Source organism: Corylus avellana, chromosome ca8 (genome assembly GCF_901000735.1).
Source record: "Corylus avellana chromosome ca8, CavTom2PMs-1.0".
NCBI classification, from domain to species: Eukaryota; Viridiplantae; Streptophyta; class Magnoliopsida; order Fagales; family Betulaceae; genus Corylus; species Corylus avellana.
This window is the reverse complement of record NC_081548.1, coordinates 25,435,561-25,461,789: the sequence shown is the minus strand read 5'-3', so window position 1 is coordinate 25,461,789 and position 26,229 is coordinate 25,435,561. Positions and strand designations below refer to the sequence as shown.

General features: G+C 35.5%; 3 protein-coding genes across 4 annotated transcripts; all 3 read right to left on the bottom strand.

The window, feature by feature from the left end:
* Nucleotides 1–4,566: 4,566 nt before the first annotated feature.
* LOC132190700 (AT-hook motif nuclear-localized protein 27) lies at nucleotides 4,567–6,705 on the bottom strand. The gene has a single exon (XM_059605745.1). The coding sequence runs from the start codon at nucleotides 5,952–5,954 to the stop codon at nucleotides 5,055–5,057; it is 900 nt and encodes a 299-aa protein (XP_059461728.1). The 5' UTR covers nucleotides 5,955–6,705; the 3' UTR covers nucleotides 4,567–5,054.
* Nucleotides 6,706–15,285: 8,580 nt separating this feature from the next.
* On the bottom strand, nucleotides 15,286–18,447 carry LOC132189663 (uncharacterized). Of its 2 annotated transcripts, none has more exons than XM_059604425.1 (4): nucleotides 18,087–18,447; nucleotides 17,921–17,992; nucleotides 17,727–17,804; nucleotides 15,286–15,593 (listed from the first exon to the last, which is right to left on the bottom strand). In XM_059604425.1, the coding sequence occupies exons 1-3, from the start codon at nucleotides 18,249–18,251 to the stop codon at nucleotides 17,748–17,750; spliced, it is 294 nt and encodes a 97-aa protein (XP_059460408.1). In that variant the 5' UTR covers nucleotides 18,252–18,447; the 3' UTR covers nucleotides 15,286–15,593; nucleotides 17,727–17,747. The 2 variants fall into 2 exon arrangements, with proteins under 2 accessions (XP_059460408.1, XP_059460407.1); XM_059604424.1 differs by having other exon boundaries at nucleotides 15,286–15,590.
* Nucleotides 18,448–19,796: 1,349 nt separating this feature from the next.
* Nucleotides 19,797–24,455, bottom strand: LOC132189614 (3-hydroxy-3-methylglutaryl-coenzyme A reductase 1). The gene is made up of 4 exons (XM_059604361.1): nucleotides 23,325–24,455; nucleotides 22,370–22,551; nucleotides 20,814–21,160; nucleotides 19,797–20,724 (listed from the first exon to the last, which is right to left on the bottom strand). Exons 1-4 carry the CDS (start codon nucleotides 24,308–24,310, stop codon nucleotides 20,482–20,484), a joined length of 1,758 nt encoding a protein of 585 aa, XP_059460344.1. The 5' UTR covers nucleotides 24,311–24,455; the 3' UTR covers nucleotides 19,797–20,481.
* Between the last annotated feature and the right edge of the window lie 1,774 nt (nucleotides 24,456–26,229).

The following is a 26,229-nucleotide window of genomic DNA, read 5'->3' as shown; positions in this document are numbered from 1 at the left end:
GCATGCACAAACGTTTCTGCTGAACCCGACTCAACTTTTTTCAAAAAAAAATTATTATTATTGGAAATTAATTGCTATCATTTACTGTTTTTACAACACAAGCAAAACCATCAATGGTTGTTTGCACAGTTCTCTGGTACGATCCAATTTTTTTTAATGAATTAAGTTTAATCTTAATCATGTGTATATAAATATAAGTTTTTGGGCACCATTTTCTTGTAAGCCGATTTTCAATGGTGAGTTCTTTTGTAACATTTAGTATCAGAACTAGCTACTATGTCAAGGAGTTCGAGTCACAAAAGGGGCAACCTATAGACTAGATTAAAATATTGATAGATGAGTGGATCCACCAAAAGAGAAATGACTATCATCAGGTCAGTATCAATAGAGTAGACTGCCGTGAACTTAACTATATATATATATATATATATATATATATATAAGCTCTTTTGACACCCTTTCATATAAGCAGATTTTCAAATGTGAGTTTAACACTTCTACCCAAGTTTTGTACTTTTGATGCCGGTAGGTTGGGTTTGTACTTTGTGCGTGGATTTCACGTCTTGCGGTTTTCTAGTAAAAGAATACCCCTAACAATTTTGTCGTCGTCACAACTCACAAGAACCCTGGTAATTGACTTGTGCTCCTTTTCTAATGTTTATTTTATAAAGAGTACTAAGGCTATAAATCTTTATTCTATTTTTATCTTGTTTTGATGATGTGTAATTATCTTATTTTTACCTTAGAATATACATGTGCAAGTGAAACAAAATTGAATGGTACGTTAGAAAGATGCAATCAGCACTGGAATTATATAATAAGGTTCTTATTTTTTTATTTTTTTGGCCTAAATGTTCTTATTAAATATGAATAGTAGTCAATGTATTAATTTGAACTTTTTTTTTTCTTTTTTTTTTTCAGTTAATTCGCACCATGAATAGGGTCCAATCGTGTATTTCAGACCAAAAATAAAAATGACGGGCCTTGGGCTTAAGCTAGGGTTTAGGGCTTGCTACTAATTAGCGTGTGTAGGCATTAACCAAGGCTTAGGCCTTGGGCTCCATAACCTATGAGAATTGGGCCTGTGGCCCTGTCACATAATTGGACAAGTGCAACTTCTATTTTTCAACTTTTCTTTTTTCTTAATAAATTCGTGCATTTTTCATGAGTATACTGCTAGTTATAAAGAAAATGAGAAAGGCTATAAACCATACTTTTATCCAATTTTTTTAATTAGCCTTTATTTAAACAAAAAATATCAAAAAGCTTTTTCGCAATGCGAGGTTAATGATGTAAGATAAAAGTTTGGTATATATTATTACTTAAAGAAAATTCATGCGGTCATTTTTTCTGATTGTCTCGTGGCAGGCAATGTCTCACAACATGGAAAACGTTCTCTTCATTTCATTTGAAATGGAAGTGATTTATTTCAAGGTTTAGCTTTTATTTTATTACATTTAACTGTGTATATGGTGTCACGTCGTTTAAAAATTTTAAATAACGTAGTAACATATTCACCATTAAATTTATAAAATCTAATCTAAATTATGAAATTGATCATCTCCATTTTATTTGAAATATTGGAAAGGATATTATCCTAATCCCTTAGAACATATGGTTTTCTTAATAAGCAGCACATGGTTATTCGTGGTAATATATATATATATATCAGAAACTAGGGTTTGAGTTTTCATGAGGTGAATCCCGTTTGTTTAAATTCTTATGAAACTTGCACGCGGTCTTCACTTTCTTACTACTCCTTACCTTCTCCCCTTCTGTGTATATATATATGAAACAAAAAATTAAAATAAAAAAAGAGACGAACGTTAACTAGAAACTCCCAATTAATTAAAGAGGAGAAGTATGAACAAGAAAGTGGAAGTTCAGAAGAAATAATCATAAACATGGAGCTCAGCTCAGGTCATGATATCTTCACAGCATTTTTGTTTTCCTTTTAGCAAGCTTTATACTTTTGCAACATGCATGGTGATGGACATTAGTGGTGATTGTCCAGTGGACTCTCTCTCTCTCTCTCTCTCTCTCTGTCTCTCGAGTAGACAGTTGAGACTCGGCACAGTACAAAATGGATCTCTCAGTGCCCGAAAAACCTAACAATTAAGGATCTTCATGATTCCATGATGTCGTACGCACCATCATCTTTTATAATTTTCTCCTATATATATATATATATATATATATATATATATTCTAATTCTCCCCAATTGATTATAGATATGAAAAAGGAAGAAGAATTGATATATAAAAGATTAAAATATAAGATTTTCTTCATATAATTTAGGTAAAAGTGTCTTCATTTTGTAAGCTCTTTCGGAATCAGGAATATATATATATATATATATATATATATATAATTTAGAAACAACATGTACTACACCAAGGTAGAAAAAAAAGCACAAAAAAAAAAAAAAAAAGCCACAAAACAATTTGCACAATTTTTTAATAGATGAGATGGGTTAGCATTTTCATATATAATATTTTCATGGGTTTTGCCTTTTTTCAGTTTCTTTATCCACTTCATCAGAGATTAATCACTTATTTATTTGTGAAAAGAATATTCCATAAACATATGGCTCAATACATCCAACTATCAAAGAGCTTCCTTATGTTTTGGCCAAATTTAGAATATTAGGAAAATAAATAATACGATGCTAGATTTTCAAGGGTTTATACATAAGGCTACTATTGATTATCTATCCCCTTTCATCTAGTTGCACCATTAGCTAGGAAAGGTCCAGTCACATCTCGCATGACCTCAAAATCATGCATATGTTAGTTACTCTTAGATCTTGCTCTAATTGATAAGAAACTGATTGATTTAATTAATATTTTAATACTTCATAAGTCAATATGAAATGCCACTGAAGAAATTTCACATTATCCAACCATGATTGTGAAACAAACAAATGAGACTGAAGAGTTTTTCGTGGAATTGCAAAGGAAAATACTACTCTCTTTCACAATATTGGACAAATCAGCATCAATGTTTCTGATCTTACCTCCTGTAAATCCAGTTAATATCATGAATTCTTTTTCTTCTGCATGCAACAATGTGGCACATGCAGCCTTAAGTATCTTGCATGAAACTTTCATGAGGAGCTAGAAGTAATACATCTCAATATTGTTTACACATCAATCATAAAATTAATCAAACAACTTTCATGTTAAATGCTCAGCATGCATGTTAATTAACTAATTAACTACTGCTGATCATGAGGCACTCGATGCAAAACATTATATCTCATCCATCGACTGTACTATATTAATTTTTCCCCAATCCATCTTTTGACTTTCTATAAGATGCAAGGAAAGATTTAATTCTATATCACAGATACACGTTTTCTACTGCTCTAACTGCATAAGGCCAATAGATATATTGCTGCATTGATTCTAGTTCTTGGTATTTCAAGAGCTAAAATGATTCATTTTAAATGATAAGTGTGCTACCTAATTATTAAGCAATCCTTAAGAGAAGAACACTTAATGCCTCTTGGGTTTCGGTGTTAATTGCATGATATACACACGTTTTTCAAAACATGACAAGTTAATTACGAAATAAAATTATCTACCATTTCAAGAACCAATCAAAAAGAGAAGAAAAAAAATTAGTGAAAGTTTCAAGAACATCTTTTCCCCTTTGTCAAGTTTCAAAGTCACGAAGTTCCTCAAAATTTTCACCCCTTCTTTTGGGTTCTCTCAATAATAGTCGAGCAAAAGTTGTTTGGATCGAGCTTAAGAATATTATTTATTTATTTATTTATTCTGTTCTTTATCTTTTTTGGGTCGTGGGACAACAAGGTCAGGTTTCCACTCTTTCAAAATAGAAAAGTGAAGACAAGCTAGTCTTCATCAGATGTCGTAGCTAGGAATCACTTAACTACATAAAATATTTTTCTCTCTCCAACACTGTAAACGGTTATAAGTTTTTATAACTGACAAGAGAACGTTCTTTTTCTAGTTTCTACTGCTATAACGTTTGGTCAGACAACTGTGTAATTATAAGTTTGGCAGAAGAGAAAAAGAAAGCCTGGCATGGTTTCTCCAAGTTCAGAACTAGGGTTTCCACTGCTAGAGAAACAAGCTTTTGTTATTCTTCACGCTGCCTCTTCCATATTGGGTAAGCAGGAAAAGAATTAAAGCTACAAAGATGGAGAACACATGGATTCATGCAACACAAGCAAAGACCATTTTCAGCAGGGTGTTTTATTAATTAGCGAGAAAAAAAAACAAAGGACACTATTATATATACTATTCAGCTAAAGCAAAATGGACATATATTATATATGTTCATATAAAATAATATGAATTATTATCTAGCTAGGTTCATGTATATATATATATATATTACAAAAGGTTACATACATAAATTATTAAAAAGATGGACCATTAAGTTCCCATTTGTGTAAATTTCATGTGTTAGAAATTCACAAACTGGATCGAGCAACTTCTTTAATTTCTACATTCAGTAATTGAAAAGAAAGGCATATATATATATATATATATATATAGTGATAAATAAATTATAAAGTGCTGCGCAAGAGATGGAAATTAACACAAAAATAAGGCCCCGATATGTCCATTAATTATAGCAGTTTCCGCAATACAACTATTATGTATAAACTAGCTGAAATAAGTAGAGAAATTCAAAAAAAAAAAAAACAAGAAAAGAGGGTAAAAGGCAAGGAATATTAAAGAACCCGAATGGTTTTAGCCATGAAGTTGTAGTTATAACACTGACCTTTTGAGAAGTCTGCAATCCTTGGTTTACTTCCAAACTGGGTTAATTTCTTCGACAAGACGCCAAGCCTTGATAAATTTACAAGATGGGATTCAAGAAACCCTTTTCTTGTTCTCTCTTCTTAGTGCAAAGATGAGACGACTAATTTGTTGATCAGTATATGTCACAAGACATTTTATCATACATCAATCTCCTCCACCAATTATTTAGATTAAGCTGAGAAAAATGGATTTCATTGACAGTGAGAATCAATTCAATCAAACCCGGCCCATACCAAAATCTAGCATTAATTTCCAGCTTAAAATGGAGGCCTTGCAGCACTCCCACTCCACCCAAACAGATCACCCGAAAATGGAAAGTTCCCCATATTCCCTCCCACACCAAAAAGAGAAACCCCACCGCCGCTTCCACTTCCACTTCCACCTCCACCTCCTCCACCCTCACCAAGTTGTCCACCACCACCGCCGCCTCCACCGCCACCAGTCACACCGGAAGACTGTGACGCCGTGGATTGGACATGCACTGGCGCTTCCTCCTCATCCAACGGCAGCCTTTCAAACACAGCATTTGCAAACGAGGCAGCCATCAAAACAACCGGACCCGATGCCACCAACGGGCCCACCACACTTCCCCCCACCACCTGTCCCTGTCCTCCAGACAAAAATATCGACAACCCCCCCGCACCAGGCGGAGCCGGAGGCGGGAGAACAGTCCCCGTAAGAGAGAGAATCTCGAAGCGGCCGTGCAGCGTGACCACCGTCCCAGCAGGAGCGCCAGGTTGTCGCAGCGTGACATTGACTACCGTACCGCTTCCGCTGAGGATGCAGACCCCTCTCCCTCTCCTCCTGGCGTAGCTGGACACGCTCTCGACGATGTCGGCGGCGTTGGAGACCTCGAGCACGTGGGATCGGAGGGCGTTGGGGCTGTCCCGCGTGACGATTATGGGCGGCTTGGGTTTGTTCTTGGATCCGGGAGGACGGCCACGTGGGCGGCGGTTGGAGTTGGTGGCTGCACCGGAGCTACTAGTGGCTTGGGCATCGGAATCGGGCTTGTGATCTCTGTCAGAGGAGTCCTTGGAATCGGAGGGTTGGTGTTGTGGGTTAATATTAGAAGGATGTCTCTGCAGGTGCAGCTCCGGCCCCAGGAGGTGGTGGAAGTAGCGAGAACCAGCTTGGTTTTCTTCATTGTACCCCGCCATCGCCACATCTACTCTCTCCCACCACTTATTTTCCACCCTCTTTTTCTCGATCGGAAGCAAATTAAGTCTTGTGCTCGCAGAGTGACGAGAAGGAAAAAGGGTTTTCAAAGAATTTGAGATCCGAGGTTAATATATAGTAGTGGGGGGTTAATATGGGAGTAGTGATCCGTTACAACTTGGAGCGAGGGATCTCTTGAGCACGGTCTTCTGTACTATTCAACAAAAACTGCAACCTGCAGTTACATAAAGACCCAACAAAAAGCCTTATTATTCCAACTACTCCGCTATTCCGCTATTCCTTAGAGCTTTTCTACTTTCTACCGCCAATCAAACCCAATACTTGGTTTTTTTCTTTCTTCGCAAGTAATCAAACCAAAAACAATCAAAAGGCAGCTCACGATTCCCATGTAGCTGTTTCTGGACCATATAGATGTTGCCGTATTCGGAATCAGATCGTACAAAGAAGAAAAAGGAAGAGATGGGTAGTGATATATATATGTGGTATATATAAGAAATTACTTCTAAAAATTCTATATATATGTGTGTGTACTCTGAAAGCGGAAAGCGCACTCCGATGAAGCTTCTCGGCTAAGTTTGCCGCTGTCGAGATGTTTATAGAAGAGGAAAAGGAAAAGGAAAAGAGAGCAGCAGTATGAAATTCTTCTGAGAAATCCACGCGCTAGCTCCAGTGACTGGAACGGAGTTGTATGAATGGAAAAGAGAAAAATAGTTCGCGAGAGTTTTGAGGAGGAAATGGTGGAAAAGCGTGCGGTAAAAGCAGAAGCCAAGCAATTACCAAGACAAAGACCTTGTCACGTGAGAACGTTTGCCAAACCCATTACTCTATTCCAACTCTCCCCTCTAGCGCGTGCATTTCTTCCACTCAATCTGTTTCCTTTCCTACACCTCCTGCTGCTAGGTTCGTTTGGGTTTACACAAAATTTTAAAATGTGAGAACGTAATTTTTAGAAGTATAATTAAATATTTGATAAAACTGTAGTTTAGCTTTTAAAATCACAGTTTATCGTTTAAAATTGTTTAAAAACACATACAACCCCTTGTTCGTAATTTGAAAACACATATTTTTCTTATTTTTAAATCGCGTTTTCTTTAAAAGCAATTCCAAACTATTAATTTTTTGTTCTTTATTTTAAAATCGTAATGCCAAATGCTCTTAGTCTCATATTTAAAAGAAAAGTTATTCACATAAAATAGGAGAATTATAAAGTAAGTTTCATATTGATTTTTATTAGGTTATATTGCATTTTATAAGCGATTTTACAAACTCCAACTGTATCTTAATTATTGACTAATCTTTTTAGAACGATAGTGTAATTGTGGTAAGTGTTTTTTTTAGACCATTACAAATGGTATCAGAGTAACTTAGTAGTAATAATATATTACTATGTGACAATGAGTTGTTCATGAGTACTAAGTCTAACATTGTTTCCTTATTAGGTAAAATTAAACAATATTTTAACTCTTTTTTATTTTATTTTATTTAAGTGATAATCGAAATGCAATTTAACGTATTTCCAAATATACGTTACATACTTAACTTTGTACTTGTTCATTTCAGGTTCTATTCACGAATTTGGATTCTCTCCTGTCCGAGGATCCAGCCTTTGTTAACATAAGGGCAAAATTGTCCAATAGAAAGTAAATTAACAAATTTGCCCCTGTGTTAAAGATGACCGGCTCCTCTCCCGTCAAAATGGATTGAAAATTTGGACCGAATAGGATACCAGTCTTATATTCACCCTACTTCAACTTTATTTAACAAAAAAAAGTAAAATGCATCTTTTTCATAAACTTTCATTCATATGGAAGGTCTATAAATGACTCTGTCCATCGACATATCACATTCGAATAATAAGTATTCATTCAATATAATCTTCAATCATAAAAAAATATTGTTAGATGACCTGCATGCTTGAAATGATAAATTGCTTTATATCTAAATTGCTCGTAGGTAATCGTTTGGGATTGGGAATAATATTGAGACTTTTGATGGATTGAAAGGCCATAGGTCTAATTCAAAACAAGAAAATGTTTTTTTTTTTTTTTTTTTTTTCGCTAATTTGTCTTTATGCGCCAATAACTTTTAATTAGTTCGACAATATTATATCATAAATTTAATAATAATTTTAAAAATCATATTAATTTTATAAAAACATAAAAATAACATGTAGCATTACTTTAAAAAGTATTATAAAATTGACATAAATATAAAACAACTTTGAGTATTTTATGAATATTATAGAATTTGCTTTGTTTGTTAACTTTTTGTTCTAAAGAGAAAAACAAAAAGGAAAAAGAAAAAGCTTTAACACACGAAGCCCTAGGCAGGATGAAGTGGATAGTTATAGTTAGGGGAATGCATAAGATGCAAATTACAAATTAGAGCAAGGCATATATTCCTTTAACCATGGTTAACTAACTTACCATTGAGTTTTTTTTTTTTCTTATTAAAAAAATTATTTCTGTATATTCATGAATACTGAAAGCTTATAAATCAAACGTCCGCTGCGTCTTTCAATTAATGGTTTAGAATTTGTTTGGTATTATGTTAGAGAGCTTAAAAAATACTTTTAATATCTAAAAAATTATGTCAAATAAAAGCTAGCACGTTTGGTAAAAATTTTTTAAAATACTTTTTTGACTTTTTTATTCTAAAAATAGTCAAAACACATTTTTAGTGCAAAAAAATATTTTTTAACTTAAAAACTCTATTTCTCAAACAAAATCCTTAAAATTGCTCTTAATTGTCTCTTGATAATTAAATATTAAATACTTTATGGAAAGAAAAATATTTTACAGGCTTCATGAGATGATAACGGATCACGCCTCAAAAAATTAAAAAATTAAAAATTAAAAATAATAATAATAATTGGTTGGAATTTTGTTCGTTCGGTACCTCTCACCCCCACCTAGCTTATAAAAGTTATTTAGTAGTATTTTTTATTTTTTTTTTAAAGTTCAAAACAAAAGTATGATAGGTGATATATGTTGATATATACAATGCACCAAGCACTATAAGGAGGCTAAAAAGAGGACAGAAGGTTAGAGGGGTCTGCCGAAGTCCTTGTAGAATTTACCTTTGTTGATGGCGTGGATAATAATTCCTCTCGCGAAAATTGGGAAGGTTTCCTTGCGTGACAAAGCGGTTATCTAACCTGGAGAGATGGGGAATTAGTTGTGATGCATTCTATCAAGCTATAGGTGTATCATAGTCCTGGAAGCAGGGTATGTTCTTGGGCCAAGTCAACGGACTTCTCTTCGGCTTGATGCCTCTAATGTCCTTGATAAGCCACTTCGAGCGTGATGGGATGGGCCCGCCCTAAGGAAGACGGGCATTGCAGGTCCTTCAGTGGTTAAGTAAATCAATAACTCCTCAATTCTTTAGGCTGACTTAAATGTATATGAGTCAGTTTATAAAAATTCTAGCGAGTAGGTGAACCTTTATCGAGCCTTGTGAGGGTTTTGAATTATGCTAGAGGTGGTTTCAAATTTTGACTTTGCAGCTTTTTTTCGATTGGGTCAAGTATGTGTAACATTTCAAAAGGGGAATAGGTTGAAATTCCAACAAATAAAGAGAGGGGGGGGAGTTGGTTCAATACCATATTGAGTCGTTGATTGGATATTTATTATTAAAATGACCTACCCACTTTTGTCATAATTGCTATTTCATTGGCTCCTACCTCCTATCTAGCCTCCCACAACTTAATTTGATTGGCAAAGACCCAAGTAAGAAACAAAACCAAATTATAAGTACCTTAATTGGCTAGCGGGATTAAGATATTTCGATTATCCATCCATCCACACTCGACAATTTTAATTTTATCCAACGGAGTTGATAAAAATTTCGGGAACGTGCATGCATGGGTATGGCGCACGTGCGAAAACAAACATGGTGGTAATGGTATAGGCTCCCCCAGTTTTGCTTGACAAATGACAATCAAAGGTGATGATGATGACGATGATCTCGTACGTTGAATAACTGGGACCCAAAAAAAACTTTGAGTAATCGAAGGGCTAGCTTGACATAGATTGAGAATCTTGATTTACACGTGCATATCTAGGCATGAAGCCAGCAGAGAGGTGACGTGCGGTGTTGAGGTCCGGGGCAGGGAGGTGGTCAGACCACGTGGAATGTGTCGGGACATCGGAACTTGGTCAACCTTATCCTTTGTGCGGCACATATCTCATATCCTATCTATATCATAAAGGTTCAGTGGATCAGATGGGTTGAAGCCTTGAAAGTCCCCAGCCACACAGTGTGAATCAGCGATAGAGTCCATGAGCCTTACGTTACATGGGACCCCAAAAGATAAACCCCACCACATGTCTCCATCAAAGGTTACTAAATTCTCATCGTGTGGTTCACAGCACTTCACTCACTGCAGTCTGCCGCTTGAATCATTTGATTTCTTTCTATAATTAGTCAAACTAGAGGCACACACGTAAATGGAAAATTACTTGCGATAGACAACCTGCAGGTCTTGTCTTGCCGAGAGGAGCTGAATCATAAGCGGACGACAACTATGAATTGTATTCGTCCTTCTCCAAATAATGACAATCTCTTATTCTTTCTACTTGACACCACCACTTCGGAAATAACATAAATAATTTTGAACAGCAACAATGACCTCAGATTTTAATGCTTTTTGCGTTTTTAGAGATGAACAGTAATGAAAATGATTAAGTTCGTCATGATGAAAATTTTTTACAAATCAATTTAAAAAATATATTTTTAATTTATTTAAAATAGTGTTAAGTGTTTTTAAATATTTAAAAAATACATTAAATTTAATTTAAATTAATAAATTAATATTAATGATATTAAAATATTTAACAGTATTTTAAATAAGTTGAAACATATTTTTTTCAGACTAATTTTTAAAAAATTTATGCCATGAATTTCATGATTTAAATTCAATTTTGCACACCATATGTTATTTACGTTTTGTTTGTGTTTTGAATGGTTGGCTTGCATATAATATAGGTCCTGTTTGCCAATGGCCCTAGGGTGGTACTGTACCAGGGCCGATACTGTAGTACTTTTTTTTTAGGTATATGTATTTGATTGGTTTTAGTGAAAATGTTTTGTGAGGAAAAGTGAAAAAATATATTTTATATGGAAAAAAGTAAAAAATTTATTTTGTAGTGATTTTTTTATTTGAATAATAAAAAAAAATGATTGATGTAATATAAAAAGTAAAGATGTTATAATTAATTTTGAGGTGAAATTTTTTTTTTTTTTTTTTTTGGGATCAAAGCTGACCTGGTACCGTTAGTTACAGACCAGGGCCATTGGCAACAGGGCCATAAATCTTAATGTGAATTATAAAATGTAATGATATATTGTGGGACCCTAATGTTAATAATAAAGAAAGAAAGAACAAGAAAAATGAAATAATTGGAAAGGTTCAATTAAGCACCAAGTCAGCATCCAATTTATTGTGATGGAGATGTGGGACCCAGAAACACAAGTGGGGGAGTGGGATTGACATGAGCTGACGTGTAATTGTTATGCCAAAGTCCATCACATACCAATTTAATCACACCCACTTGTATGAGTGTTGTCTCCCATTATAGACGCGCCGCCTTTGGCACAACGATTCCTTTCCTTCTCAGCACATTATTAATTTACCATGCAGCCTCGTCAAAATTAAACGAACCCATTGAAATGGTCTTCAAATTGTGTAATTCCACAATAATGATGTTATACTTTAAACTAACCTCTAATTATTATTTTTTTAACAAGAATAAATTCAATAATTAATTGAAATTATTATTATATATAAGTATCGTGAGATAATTAATTGTAAGCTATATCCAACAGATTTAACTCAAAGCAAAATCTCATCTTCAAGGGATCTCTAGCAATATTACACGTGAATTTCCTGTTTTTAATTTAGAGAGAGTCAGGACACTTAAAAAAAAAAAAAAAACTCCTTGTAAATGCACAGTGAACTTCCCATGATTTTGGAAATGATATAAGAATAAATAATATATATAGTTGACACACCGTGACTGATGGGTTCATAAAAGAGAGAGAGAGAGAGAGAGGGAGAAATTAAGAACTAAGAAAAAAGAGAGAAAAAAAAAAAAAGAAAAAGAATACAATTCTTATGCGATGTTCGCTCAGAACAATACAAAAACTAACAAGTTATCATTGTTTAATATGAATTTTTTTTTTTTTTTTAAAAAAAAAATTGTCATTGTTTGATGGTAGGGATTATTTTCTTATGTTTTAATCTATATATATGTATATAATAAAATTGGAAGACTAAAAAAATATTACAATCCTTTCCAATGATTACTTCAGGTGAGGTGACAAGCATATAGTTTATCCATATATATAATAGATATATATTATACCAAATTTTAATCCATTTTATAGTTCAGAGGTAGCTTGAGAACTGGTGTTCTTATGAAGTTTGTAGCCAATCATAATTGATAAGCTGGAACAAGATTCTTATTTTAATTTGATTATTTAGATATACTATATAAAAAAAAATAGTAAAATTTTCAGCATTGTCGGCGATTAAAAATACTAAGCAGAAATCACCTGACATGGGGAATCACTTTATATTCTAGGAACATGGGAATCACTTGAAAATTAATACAAGCATCAGGTTTTTGAAAATAAAATCTTCTTTATAAAGCCACTAGGAAAAAAGTTATCCTCGTTCTTTATATTGATAACTCTAGTTTAGTTCATAAAGTGGAGGATATAATAATGACCATCATACTTTCTGCGAAACCATTATCACTACTTCTACTGGGCTTTCAAAAGTTCAGTTAAACAACCACAATCTATTTATAAACATATCTTAAATATTGGAACACTTTTATTTTTGGTAACTTTTGATATTGGAGCATAATACTATGGTAGAGGTTCTTGTTCAAGTGCTCTAGTATATTATGAATGTGCAAATTGTCAAACCATTGAATACCGATAGAGAAATGGAGTTGTCATAAGAGAAAATGCTACCATCGAGTTAGTATCAATAGAATGAATCATTATAGATATTGGTTGTAGAGCATGAGAATATGTTACAATGCTGTGTATATAAGCTTTTAGTCACTCTCTCCTTACAAGCAGGTTTTCGAAGCTAAATTCGATCTAAGGTTTTGTATAAGTATATACATTTCTGGGATGTTCATTACTCATGATATATTAAACTTTAACGTGTTTTGGGGTTTTTTTTTAAAAAAAATTTAATTTAAAGTGTTGTTATGGGACATAAATCTCAAAACTGTTTTTGTGTGTTTATGAGTTTTTTTTTTTTTTTTTTGGTGGTTTGACTTGTTTGTTAATGTATTTGTCCGAAGAAAAGAAAAGAAAAGATAATAAATATGCCGCCAAAATTCGTTTGAAAGAAAATAAATAAATAAAGTGTAATTATTTAAAAGGAGGGACATTAGTGGTCCACATTTGATTAAGCAAAAATCAAAGTTGTTGAAAGTTTAGTAAGGAGCAGTGAGTAAATAATTAAAGGTAGGCATCAAGCTTGACAAATGGCCCTAAACGCCACTGAATGGCGTAATTATCAATTAAAAAGAATAAGCAAGTTGGAGACGCACTGCCTCCTCCTCAGCTCAAATGCCCATGTGGTCGGCACCAAACCCATTTGTCGTCTTTCCACCAATCCCATCCCCTGGAAATCTTCTTAATTTTGCCTAATCTCTAATCACTGCTAATCAACGTCCAATGGTTGGAATAAGCTTGCAAAATTAGATGATCATGTTAAGACGTTGGGTATGTTCATTGTTAGGCCAAGCCAAAAAAAACAAAAGTCTAAAAGTAACCTAAAGTCAGAAAGGGAAAAATACACCACAATATGATCACAGAAAGCCCAGTCATTTTTCAATCCAATACAATTACACACATTACCCTTTTGTCACATAAATTTGTAAGAAAATAACAGTAAAAACTTATGATACCCAATTGCTACTACTCGATCATCTCATAGTGGGCTATCAACAAAAAATTAAAAATTAAAAAAAAAAAAAAATAGTCATAGACTCATAGGGAGCTAGTAGCCTCAGCTCTGGATGCGCCCTTCGCCAGTTGGAACATCAAAATGTTGGTCGGAAAGAAAGCAAGTAGAGCTCAGCTTTGAACTTTCGACCCATCCGGCCCCACGGCCTTAAAGACAAAGTTTACATGGGACGAACACGTGGAAAAACACCTGTACCTGAACAGGCTCCATGTAGACACGTGAGTAGCGCATAGAGGGTCAAGTCGAAGCAATAGTTCGTGAGCGTATCTTGTGGATTTGAGGCCCGAGTTAGAGTGGGCCAATGTACATGTGAACTATCCATCCTGTTGTCTATGCCCACGGGGAAGGGACATAGGATGTCTGTCTATTGCACAGCTCTTCTCTTTTTGTTGTTAATCCTGCTGGGCTCCTGGTTCGTTCTTGCATTCAACCCCTCGAGACAGTAATTATATGCTCATTTGCTAACGTTTTTTATAACAGTTTTTTACTTTTTTTGGAAAAAAGGCAAAAAAAAACATTAACAAGCAACTCAACACACAAAATTACTTATTTTACTTTTATGTCATATCGCAACAATAAAAAACATAAAAGCAAAGCCGACCTCCTAAAAGGCATTAGCAAACGAGCTCACCAGCAATTTGTGAGTGCTGGAAAACTGGTTGTTTCGAATAGGTATAGCTCTTCGAACTTTATATTAGGTTACTCGCTCTAAGGGCTTTTAAGTATGTTATTCAACCTTGGTTTGTATTGTTGGAATATTTTCTTTATTGGGCTTAACATTGATAGTAGGTTTTGGTTGTGAAAACGGGATGGACACACAAGATAAAATAACATGCCCAAACATTATTGAGTTATCATTGATGAGTAGCAATATGCCCAAATATTATTATTATTATTATTTTTTTTTTTTTTGACATGATGCCCAAATATTATTGAGTTATCATTGATGAGTAGCAATTGCATTCCTATTGAATGTGGTAGCTTGGCAGCCCTCTTAACTCTATTTTTCCACTGTGCCTTAAAGCATATTTGAAATTGTGTTTGAAAAATAGAATTTTTAAATCAATAAACACTTCTTAGCAAAAACTTTATTTTTAATTTGTTGCCAAAAGTGCATTTCAGTCATTTTTAGGCTTTTTGAATCCTTAAAAGCGCTTTCAATTTTTTTTACCAAATTGATACTTTTTATTTTAAACGAACTTTTTGAGTATTAAACACATTTTTAAGTCACTCAAACGCAAACACAAACCCAAATAAGCTCTTAGTCCCATTTTCTCCTATATCTTTAATATACAATATAACCCTGATAATTTTTCAAGTAATCCAAAATAATTTATCATATACATGAATGTAATTCGTAAAACGTATCTTCTTCTGTGTGTAAATTTTTACTATATGCCAAAATAACACAACGATATGCGTGAGTTCATCGCCACTGACAAGCACACCCTGTGAAGAAAAGAAAAAGGAAATATACTAGGCAACATGCCCATTCCCCTGTTTGTCTCTAGAATTAATTAGAGAACAAAATAGAAATGGCAAAACCCAAAAAAAAAGAAAAGAAAAAGAAGAACATTTAGTAGATGTTTCCTTCGTGATGATCCAAAGAGAAGCACCTGCCCACCTGCTATCTCTCACATAAGCATAGCCATAAACAAATTCACAAAAATACTAATTGCAATTCAAAAACTGCATATTTACGCAACAAAATCATCCAAGTGTCTTGCGGATTACAATATTTCAACAGAAGTTGCATGTGCAATTAAAAGAAGATTCAGGATATTAAAATTTCAAAAGATCAGTCCAGGCGAACTCCTGGTACTAGAAGTATGAACTTAATTAGGGGGGTTCCTGGGGAAAAAAAAAAACTTCCCTTGCACTCAGGTGACCCGGCAAAGAAACAAAGGAACATACGTAGTAAATTAAACTGACCACTAGCACAACTCTAGCTAATTAATCATCAAACCCGTAAAAATGGGCATTTGACATATTTAGAAGGTACATAATACTATAAACTTTTGAGAACCAACCTGGACTGGACGGGAATTCCTAATTTGAAAATTCAATGCAGCAATCGGGGAATTTATGGCTCATCAAGGTCCTGAGGGTTCCACATGCGTAGGGGAACCTCATCAAGAATATTGATGCCACATTGGATTGAAACTTCATACCTCTTGAGCTAATTTCAATTTCAAAGATACACCATGAGCTATGGCCTCATCAAGTATGGTTGGGACTACTCCAAAAAGTGATCAAATTAGAGATTTAGTCAATTCAGAAAGGCTGCCAGCCCCACCGCACCTTCCTTTTCTCTTATTGATAATGTTACACACGCTTCATGTGGGTCTTGAATCAAGGACCTCACCCTCCACTGATTCTTATGGGGGAAAGTACTATTTGAGCCAAAATTTATTGGCAGGAGCTAGTAACTATTTGAGAACATGGTAATATTAAAATCGTCTATTTATCTGATAAAAAAGGCCTAAAGGGCCCCACTGCAGCCCTTAACTAAACACTTCTCTACCGTGATCTCCTCCATAATCCCTCAATGCTCTTTGAAAGGCATACTAGGACACAGTTTTTCAAAGTGATATTCATATATAAAAAATCTATAACCCTAGAGATTTTGCAAGCACTCTATAGTTTATATTTGCGAGGATTAGTGGTCTTGAGTATTCACTGCCATAATTCTTTTTCATTTTCATATAAAACTTTCTTTCTTTTTTTAAGATAAGTGAGTGACCCCAAGGGAATGAATGGGTGTGGAGCTTGGCCAGTTGTGCTACCCCCTGCAATTAGCTATAACACTTCTCGTCTCTCCAAGTATAAACAAAGTTGACAGAAGAGATGTTAAATTTTTGAACATAATTACACCAGAAGCCAGTCATCTTTACAACAACCTAACTATAAAACAAAACTTTTTTTTTTCTTTTTTCCTGGGCTAACTATAGAACAAAACTTAGCACCAATAAGTTCATGTATAGATGTGCATTGTCTACATTCAACAAATGTCTCCCTTACTATTTATTGATTGTACTTTTAGTAAGAATTGGACTAGCATCCTGTCTACACCCACACTTTGGCCACCTGAACCGCTGTTCAGGAGGCCTCTATGATGCCACATAAAACATCAAGTTATCACGCAGTTCCTATTTCATCATAGGATAACAAATAATCTGTGAAAGCCAATTGAATGAAGCTACTTGCCTCTAAAAAACACTAACAAAGAAATGCCATGCTATCAGAAACTTTAGATGGCTCAAAACAACATCAGAAGACAACACAGGTGTCATAGGGCTCGTGCACATATGTTTTGAGTAACAATATGTGAGACTCCGTTGCCAAATAATTCACTTCATAATCAGCACATGTTTCTTATTATTTGAAACAATAGACAAACACAGTGAGGAGAAAAAGGACAACCAGAGAGAAAATCTCCATAACTTCTTAATTTTATTTTGGCTAATCATAAAGTAAATAAATGCACCAAGGATACAGAATCGACCGCTTTTATTTCTTATCCCATTATTTAATAGTATAGATAACAATAAAGATCATCCCAACAAATGATTTCCAGAACTATATCAAAGCATGAACATTTCATTAAGGTGTCACCCAGAACTGGATATTCTATTACTTATTGCATATCCAAAAAAAAATTCCGATCAATAATCCCCCAATACCACAATATCTTAAAGACCAAAGTCATGAATCATCAGCTTATGGTCAAATTAACCATAACCCAACAAAGACAACTTACAAATTTGCGATGCCCAGCAGTTCATTCCTCCTGATTCCTAGTTACATTATTCTTCTTGCCGTATATCAAACCAGTTTGCTGAAGAAAAAAAATTCCCAAATCACAGAAATGAATAAAACCAGTAATATTAGTATAAGAAGAAGCTACAATTCGGTGATCTTTAGTTGCATATAAGGACAGGGTTTGAGCAACACCTGAGAGTCGGGAATTGGTTTTCGTTTCTCAACGTAGCGATTAGGATCCGAAGCTGCAAGCGCTGCCCTTTCCTGCAACCAAAAGAACACACCAAGCCTTCAGCCCAATCAAAAGCAGTTGAATTTGCTGTGCACGAATCGAGATAAAGAACTAACGGACAATCACCTCTTGTTCGCGCTTGAGGTCTCGGGAGGGCTTGACCCAAAGGTAGTAAGCTAGGGTTCCAGCCACGACCCACGAAGCCAGGTTGGTTCCTCCTCTAAGGCCTCCCATCGCATTGCCTACGAAGGACCTCGTATTTCCCAATGCTCTTCTCCAACTGCTCGCCATCGAACCGAAATTCAGAGCTTGTTAGGGCTTCTTCGCTAATAGAATTTCTAGGGTTTACGCCCAATTTAGGGTTTTGACCTTTGGTTTTATCTATTCTTTCGTTTATTGTCTGCTAATTTAATTGCAATGAATTTTACGAGCAGTGAGATGCGAGAACGAAGACGCGGACGATATATGGCCAACACCCAACAGGATTCAGATTTTTTTGTAAACGTGTCTCCAAATTACGGGGTAATTGAATGTTAATGATGAAGGAAGGAGAGGCCACGCCGCCCCTGCCCAATTCGGGTCGGGTAGGGGGCTTGTTTGGGAAATACATTTTTCCCAACTCAACTCAAAATTTTTTAATTTAACACAAAAATTTTCAACCCAATTAATAAAAAATTTAAAATAAATACATTTAGGAGTGGCTGGACCATCCCAACTCAATAACGTTCGCATTCCGTTGCACAAAAATGTTTAGCCACAATTTTAGTTAAAAAATTGTTTATATATATATATATATATATATATATAAAAGAACACCTAGAATTCCTTTTTTCTTAAAGTATATTACAACACTCGGTATTTTAAGGAAAATGCTAAGTGCTTTCTTAATGTTCTTTTTGTGTCTTCCTAATCTTATGTAAAAATTATTTTATAAAAAAAAACAAAAAATAAATAAATAAAATTGCTCTTATTTCTCACTTGGTTTTTATAAAATAATTTATACTTAGAATGAGAAGAACACCAACCGAGCACATAGCATTTCCCGTATTTTAACTATGAAAAATGATAGGTGCTATTCTTGTGTTATTATAGCATCCTTCTAATTCTAAGTGAATATTATTTTTTAAAAACCATGTGAGAGAAATAAGAGCTTGTTTTTATTTTGAAAGAGTATTTTGAGAGTCCTCCCTAACATTAATTAAGAATTTAAGAGAGTATTTCAGCAAATATTTTTGAAAACAATAATTTTGTCCGTTCTAAGTTTATTTTATTTCATTTTTGCATAATTTTCTCGAAGAATCATTCACTGATCCAGGTAAAGTTTTTAAAAATATTTTTCCTTTTGTCTTTTTTGAACTAAAAATTAGTTTTTTGAGCTCTTCACCATGTGAGCTATTTGGTAATGGATCCGACATTCCACGCCCAACCGACAAGCTCCCACATGCTCGCGCCCAACCCACAAGTCGTGCCCTCATCATCACCTCTCTGCCTTATGCCGACTGCATCATCGCCTCCGCCCCCTTTGCCTCCAAGGCCTCACCTCCAAACACCATCCTCAACTCATTAGCAAGCCTTGGTACTTTCTTTCAATATTTATCTAATTCACTTTAATAGATGTACAAACCAACCATTAAATCTGTAAAACCCACACGTAAGCCTCCCAAGTTCAATAATACTTTCATAAAAATAAATAAATAAATAAATTTGTAAGAGAATAACACGATATTTAAGTCTAATCTTTAAATCATGAGATTTTCTGGTGTGTTTCCGCATCTGACGCCATCATGAGAAATTCCGGTCATTTTGGTGACGAAACTTGCAATAAGTCAATATGCATGCAGTAACTAAACTTGCAATATCTTATCTGGGGAGGTGTCATTCTGGGGTACAAACTACAAACTACAAAGTGATAAGGAAAAACGCAAACCACCAGACCCTTAAACAAGTATTCTGGTCCCCTACTACAAACATATAAAACCAAATAACAACAATGAAGACAGAACAGATACTACAACGACAATTGACACCACAATATACTAGGGTGGGGGCGCTTCAAGCTCTCACAGGCAGCCAAGAATGCAGTCACACTGGCAGGAATAATGATAAATGTTACTTTTGTGTCTCTCTTGTATTCACCTAAAATTAATGTGACTTTTAAAATTATCATTGGATCAAAATTCAATAATAACTTATTACAAATCCAGTGATAATTTTAAAAATCACATTAATTTTGAATAGACACAAGAAAAACACAAAGATGACGTTTATCATTACTTTACTCAGAGAGAGAGAGAGAGAGAGAGAGAGAGAGAGAGATGGGAGAGGCAGGGAGACCAAACAACTAGCCACGTTTCATTTTCTCCCCCACTTTCCACAATTAACCAACTTTACAGATATGAAAGCAAAGCAACCTCACATGGGCACCAGCTGAATTAATTTGCTTTCCTCTCCATGATTCCCTCTCTCTCTCTCTCTTGGCCTCTTTTGCATTTTATTTTCATTGTTGGGGCCTCGTTTTTGTTCAAGATGCGAATTTGGTCACATCTTTGCTGGATCTGTTGTATTTCATGTGACTGTTGACAAGCTGCCCAGCTGCGATTGCAGACATCAGGGAGAGCTCCCCTGCCAAAACTGCACCAGCTACAATGGTGGCCAAAAGCCTAGAGTTTGACCCTGGTGACTCTTTGTTTGCACCCTTCACACCAATTAAATTCAAGCAAGCAGATTGAGAAGCAAGTTGAGTCCCGCCTCCAACAGTACCCACCTGACAGAAACAGAAATCAAACGAGCCATTAAGTTTTGAATCAGCAATTTAACAAATTATAACCATCACCATATGGAATTTCCAATTACCTCAATAGAAGGCATGGTCACAGAGACGTGAAGATCCTTCCCATCATTGACTGCTTCCATCATGGTGATGCAGTTAGAACTCTCCACATTTTGTGCTGGATCTTGGCCAGTGGCAATAAAGATTGCAGAAACAATGTTGCTGGCATGGGCATTATATCCACCAAGGGCACCAGCAATTGCAGATCCAGCGAGGTTTTTGAGCACGTTGAGCTCTACCAGGGCAGCTACGTTGGTCTTCAATACTTTCTTCACCACCTCTTCCTTGATTGTCGCCTCACAAACAACAGATTTCCCACGTCCTTCAATCCAATTTATGGCAGCCGGTTTCTTGTCCGAACAAAAATTACCTGCACAATTAAGTAAAACGTAAATACCAGGAAAATAAACTGATATTTACAAACCAACCTTAGAAAATTAACTCACATACATCCAAATGAAGACACGTCTAAAGAGTGAGCAGATGCAATAGTTTATCTTTCTTGTTTGTAATGTTAAATAATTCTAACATCCCAAAAACGACAACTGCTTATTAAAACGAGTAAACTACTAAAAATAATATGACTTGAAAGAGCAAATCTTTGAAAAATTGCTCACAGTTGAGGACCAGAGTTAGCTCTGACAATGATTTCTCAATAAGAATTAGGAATGCAGACGCAGTGATGTACAAACTACTCATAATGTTCTTTTCAAGATATAAATCAGTGCATCATCAAACAAAACTATAGCTGTCATGTGAGGAAATCTGCTAGTTGTACAAATTGACTACTTACATAGGAAACAAAGACCACATATGGTAATGGCTTTAAAAACATATTTTTTTTTTTCAAAACTAGAAATACACTTTTCTCATAAACATTACCAAACAATTCAAAATACAAAATACTTTTCAAACGCAAATTTGCCCAACAAAAAATAATTCTCACTTTTTCAAACCAAAACCAAACAAACACTTTTCAAAACCATTATCAAACATACCGGTGTTTTAACACAACTAAGGGGACGCCTCACTCTTTTAGCGGTAGAAAATGACTCACAAATTTCAAAATAATTAGAAAAAAGATAGAGGTCAAACTGTAAGCCAGTGTTAAAGTATCAAAATTTTAAATGACAGCAGTGCTATGAATAAATATAATAAACCCAAACCAACTGATTTTACTCCATCAAAAGATGTTGACATGTGCCATGTTAATGATATTGAAATACCATAAAAAAGGAAAGGCGGTCCATAATTGAGGGGAAACAAGGACAACAAGCTCAAAAGATGTTGACATGTGCCATGTTAATGATATTGAAATACCATAAAAAAGGAAAGGAGGTCCATAATTGAGGGAAAACAAGGACAACAAGCTCTAATACTTACAAGAGACAGTGAGGAAGGAATATGCTTCTCTAAATCAGTAAAAGATATAGGCTTGAATAAGATGAGTTTTTTTTTTTTAAAAAAAAAAAACTTCAAAATCAGTAGAATAAACCAAGACAGTCGGCTTAAATCAATTTCACTGGCCACTGAACAGGAAATTTTCAGCTACTATAGTAGCAAAGAACAAGGAACTAACCCGAGATGCCAATAACATCCATGTCAGGGAAATCACTTTGAAGGAAATCCAGGACGTTCTGAACCCCTTTCGACACCATGTTCATCCCCATCGCATCGCCAGTGCTGCAGCTAAATCTGATATAGAGATTCTTCCCTGCCATACCGCAATGGATACCTTGCAGCCTTGCGAATCTACTTGATCTGCAACCCGAAAGACAAATAGCACTATGACTAAAATTCCTTAAAACTAATACTCCCTTTAACTTCAATTAACCGCACTCTTCACTTCATAATATTAATTTGTTTCGGATTCGAAAAATCAAGAACCTCACCCATAGCATTATACAACTATACAACTCACTTGAACTGACCGTTTGATTTGTTTTCATTCCCTGTAGAGAGAAGTGCGTTGTTGATGAAATTTTCTAAATTGACAGTTTTTTTGTTTTCAAAACTATTACCAAACAATTCAAACACCAAACACTTTTCAAATTTTACCAAAAATACACTTTTTAAGGCCATTATCAAATATTCCCTAATTACTGATTTTCTTTTTCCCTCTTTCTTTTTGGAAACGAAACGTAAAATCTGATTTTCTAAACGTTGTTATCACTAGTTTTCTTTTTTCCTTTCTGGTTAGGCTCCTCTGAGGGCGTCTAACGTCACTTCCTCTTTCTAGCCTTGCTCAAGTATCTCAGAAAACAAGTAGAAAGTATATGCCCACTGACCAATCAACACCAACTAGACCAAAACAAATGTGTCCACAGTGTCAAAAATTTATCAACGTCAACAGCTTTCAATTGAGAGAGAAGGAAAAAAACAGACAAATCAAAACCCAAGTCAAACACAACAGAGAACCATAAATACAGACAAACCAATCAGAGGCATCAATTGAAAGTTTAAGCAACCAGTAAATCAACCCAAAAAAAACCCATAAACTCGGGAGAAAATGGAATCCTGAGAATAAACCTGACCTGTTGAAAACGACGGACAGAGTATCGAAATTGATTGGATCCTCCAAGAAGAACTTCAAATCCGAAGCCCTCTTGGCCGAGCCGAATCGGACCACCGGGGCTCTCGTCATCGCGTCCCTCAACAACATGCTGGCTGCGCCACCACAGGCGTGGATGGCCTTGCACCCTCGGTTGGTGCTGGCCACGAGGCACCCCTCGGTGGTGGCCATGGGCACCCAGTACTCGAACCCGTCGAGCAGCAACGGCCCGGCGATCCCCACCGGAATCTGCACGTAGCCCACCGGCATTTCGCAGCACTGCCCCAGAATCGACTCGTAATCGAACCCTTCCAGAGCCAAACCCTGCAGCGACCTCCCCGTCGTTCTCTGCACCGCTTCTCTCCGAATCGAAGCCGCTCGCTTGCAGTCCCCGAGCCTCGATTCCAGCGAGTACGACGGGATTGTACCGTCAACTACCGAATTGATAATCTCCTCGTCCTCTTCGGAGGACAAAGTTGGAATTACAACCTCAGGGTCGGGCAATTTGGGTAATGAAGGAGCAATGCAAGGGGTACGGTCGTCGACGAGGAAGTTCTGGTGGTGGGGGTCGTCGAGGTCCCACGCGTCGTGGGAGGCGCGTGAGATGAATGACTGGACGAAGTCGATGCCGAAGAAGCCAAGGAGGTAGATGAATGAGGCGATAAGGGAGACAATGGCGGCGATCTCGGAGAGCGTGACCACGTGGAGCGGCGTCGAGCTTCGGATCTTGTCGCGCCACCGGTGGAGCAGGAAGTACGCCACCGAGAAGAAGAGCGTGAAGAACACCGCGTTCGTCAGGTACAGCGGCAGAGGCAGCGCGTCCGATGCTCTCGGCGTTGGCGACGGAGACCGATCATCCACGGCTCCTGACGACGTTGATCTTCCGCTTTGTGCGTGATGGTGGGTCCCCGCGTTGTGTGCGGTGGTTCGCTGTGGCGGAGGCCTCGGTGGCCTCCTGCGAATGTCCATTGGCACTACGATTTTTATTTTTTTTTTTGGTTTTTTCTGTTTAATCCTTCTTCTTTCTTCTTCTTTTGTTTACCAAGTGGTAAATTGGGAAAAGTAACAAAAAATGAAAAATGACAAATATGAAAGGGCAGAGAGAGTGGGACGTTAGCGGACTGAGCGCAGTTTTAGGACCAAGAAGAGGCATTATATATAGCTGGAGTGCGGGGAATGCGGGTCAGTGTATACACGTGTATGATGCTGCCGTGGAGGATGCACACGTTTGGCCACTGACAACTCATTCCCCCCCGCTACCTCGCATGTGCTTGACCCATTTTTCTTTTTCTTAACCAAGTAAAAAGCATCTAAATTATGTTGAATTTTAAAAGTTATTTATAATTATAAAAACAAAGTTACTTATAAATTGCTGTTAATTAACTTGTCACCTTTCACCTTAATCGCCATAATGCAAACTGCCACATAGTAAGTTATGTGTGACCCTCATTTTTACAAAAAACAATAAATAAATAAATTCAAATCATGCTTTTATCTTATTACTTATTAACTTGTCACTTTTATCGTATTATTACCTTATTTTATTTTCAAACAAACCTTAAATCAATGCTTAACATTGTTACTTCACATCACCAAGATAAACTAATGGTAAGATGAAAGTGTTTTTTAATAATATTTTTTATAAAATAAGTAATGACTAATGTAACATGTTTATCTTTTTAGTAAAATTAATTATTGTAAAAAAAAAATATTAACTGATAAACACTGTCACATTAGCAACAAACTGTTTCATAAAAAAATTAAAAAAAAAAAAACAAAAAGCAACAAACTGTTAAATGAACGTCTAAAAAAATTATAATAAAATCAATAATAATCTGAGTAATTTTCAATTGAAATTCGGATAGTATAAACAAAAATATAATTTGGTTAGAGATATAGGTGGCACCCTCTCTTTGTTTTATATGCTGTACGATGCTTGGTCAAATGGAAAAACAGGCTGTGAATGGTCTGTGGCTGTGAAGGACTTGGGGTCTGCCATTGTTTGTCATGGTATGAGTCACTCTTTTGACAACGAATAATCATATAAAAACGATTATAGTGATTTCAAATGGTACGTGATTTTTAAAATTTATTGAATTTAAAATAATTATTATTAAATTTTGATATATTAATAATTTTTAATACTAAATTATATTTGAAAATACTTTAATTTTTCTTATATCATTATTCTTTGACCACGTAGCCGAGGACAAATATCGAGGTTCATCGTACATGTTGATAGAAACCGGATTTAGATTCATTTATATTTTTTAAAAATATTTAATTTTAAAATTTTAAAATTCCAGTCATTTCATCAAAAATCAAACACAAAATTATGTTTAATAAAATGAAAGTCATTAGATTGAATTATATTTTTTATTTTTTCTCATATTATACCATAAAAAATAAAAACTCAAGTTAAATAAATGATACGACTCCATAAATTATTGACACGAAAACTAAAAAACTTAACCACCAAGTAAAGTGTTTGACCAGATGCACAAGTGATGTCACAGCTAACGTTTGAAACCTTCCAAGCTTCCCGATCTCTATTTCTACTGACAACAATCTACAAGATAGAACTATATATAAAAACAGAAATAAAAAGACTAGTTCATCCCTCAAATAGTAATGGCTAGTGTCTGAAATTACGACACGCGTCGTGGTTTTCTGAGCCTCAATATCTAGGCAAATTGGAATTTACTTTCGCACTTTCGAGACAACGATTCAAAAGAAAAAGCAGTTAACGTATTGGGATGTACTGGATGCCGGCCACCGACGAGTTGGGCTGCGCTGCGGACAAAGGTCATCGTGCATTTGTATCTTCATTTAAGGATCCCGCTTAGGTGCCGTAGACCGTAGTACTGCACCATGCCGTAGTCTAAAAT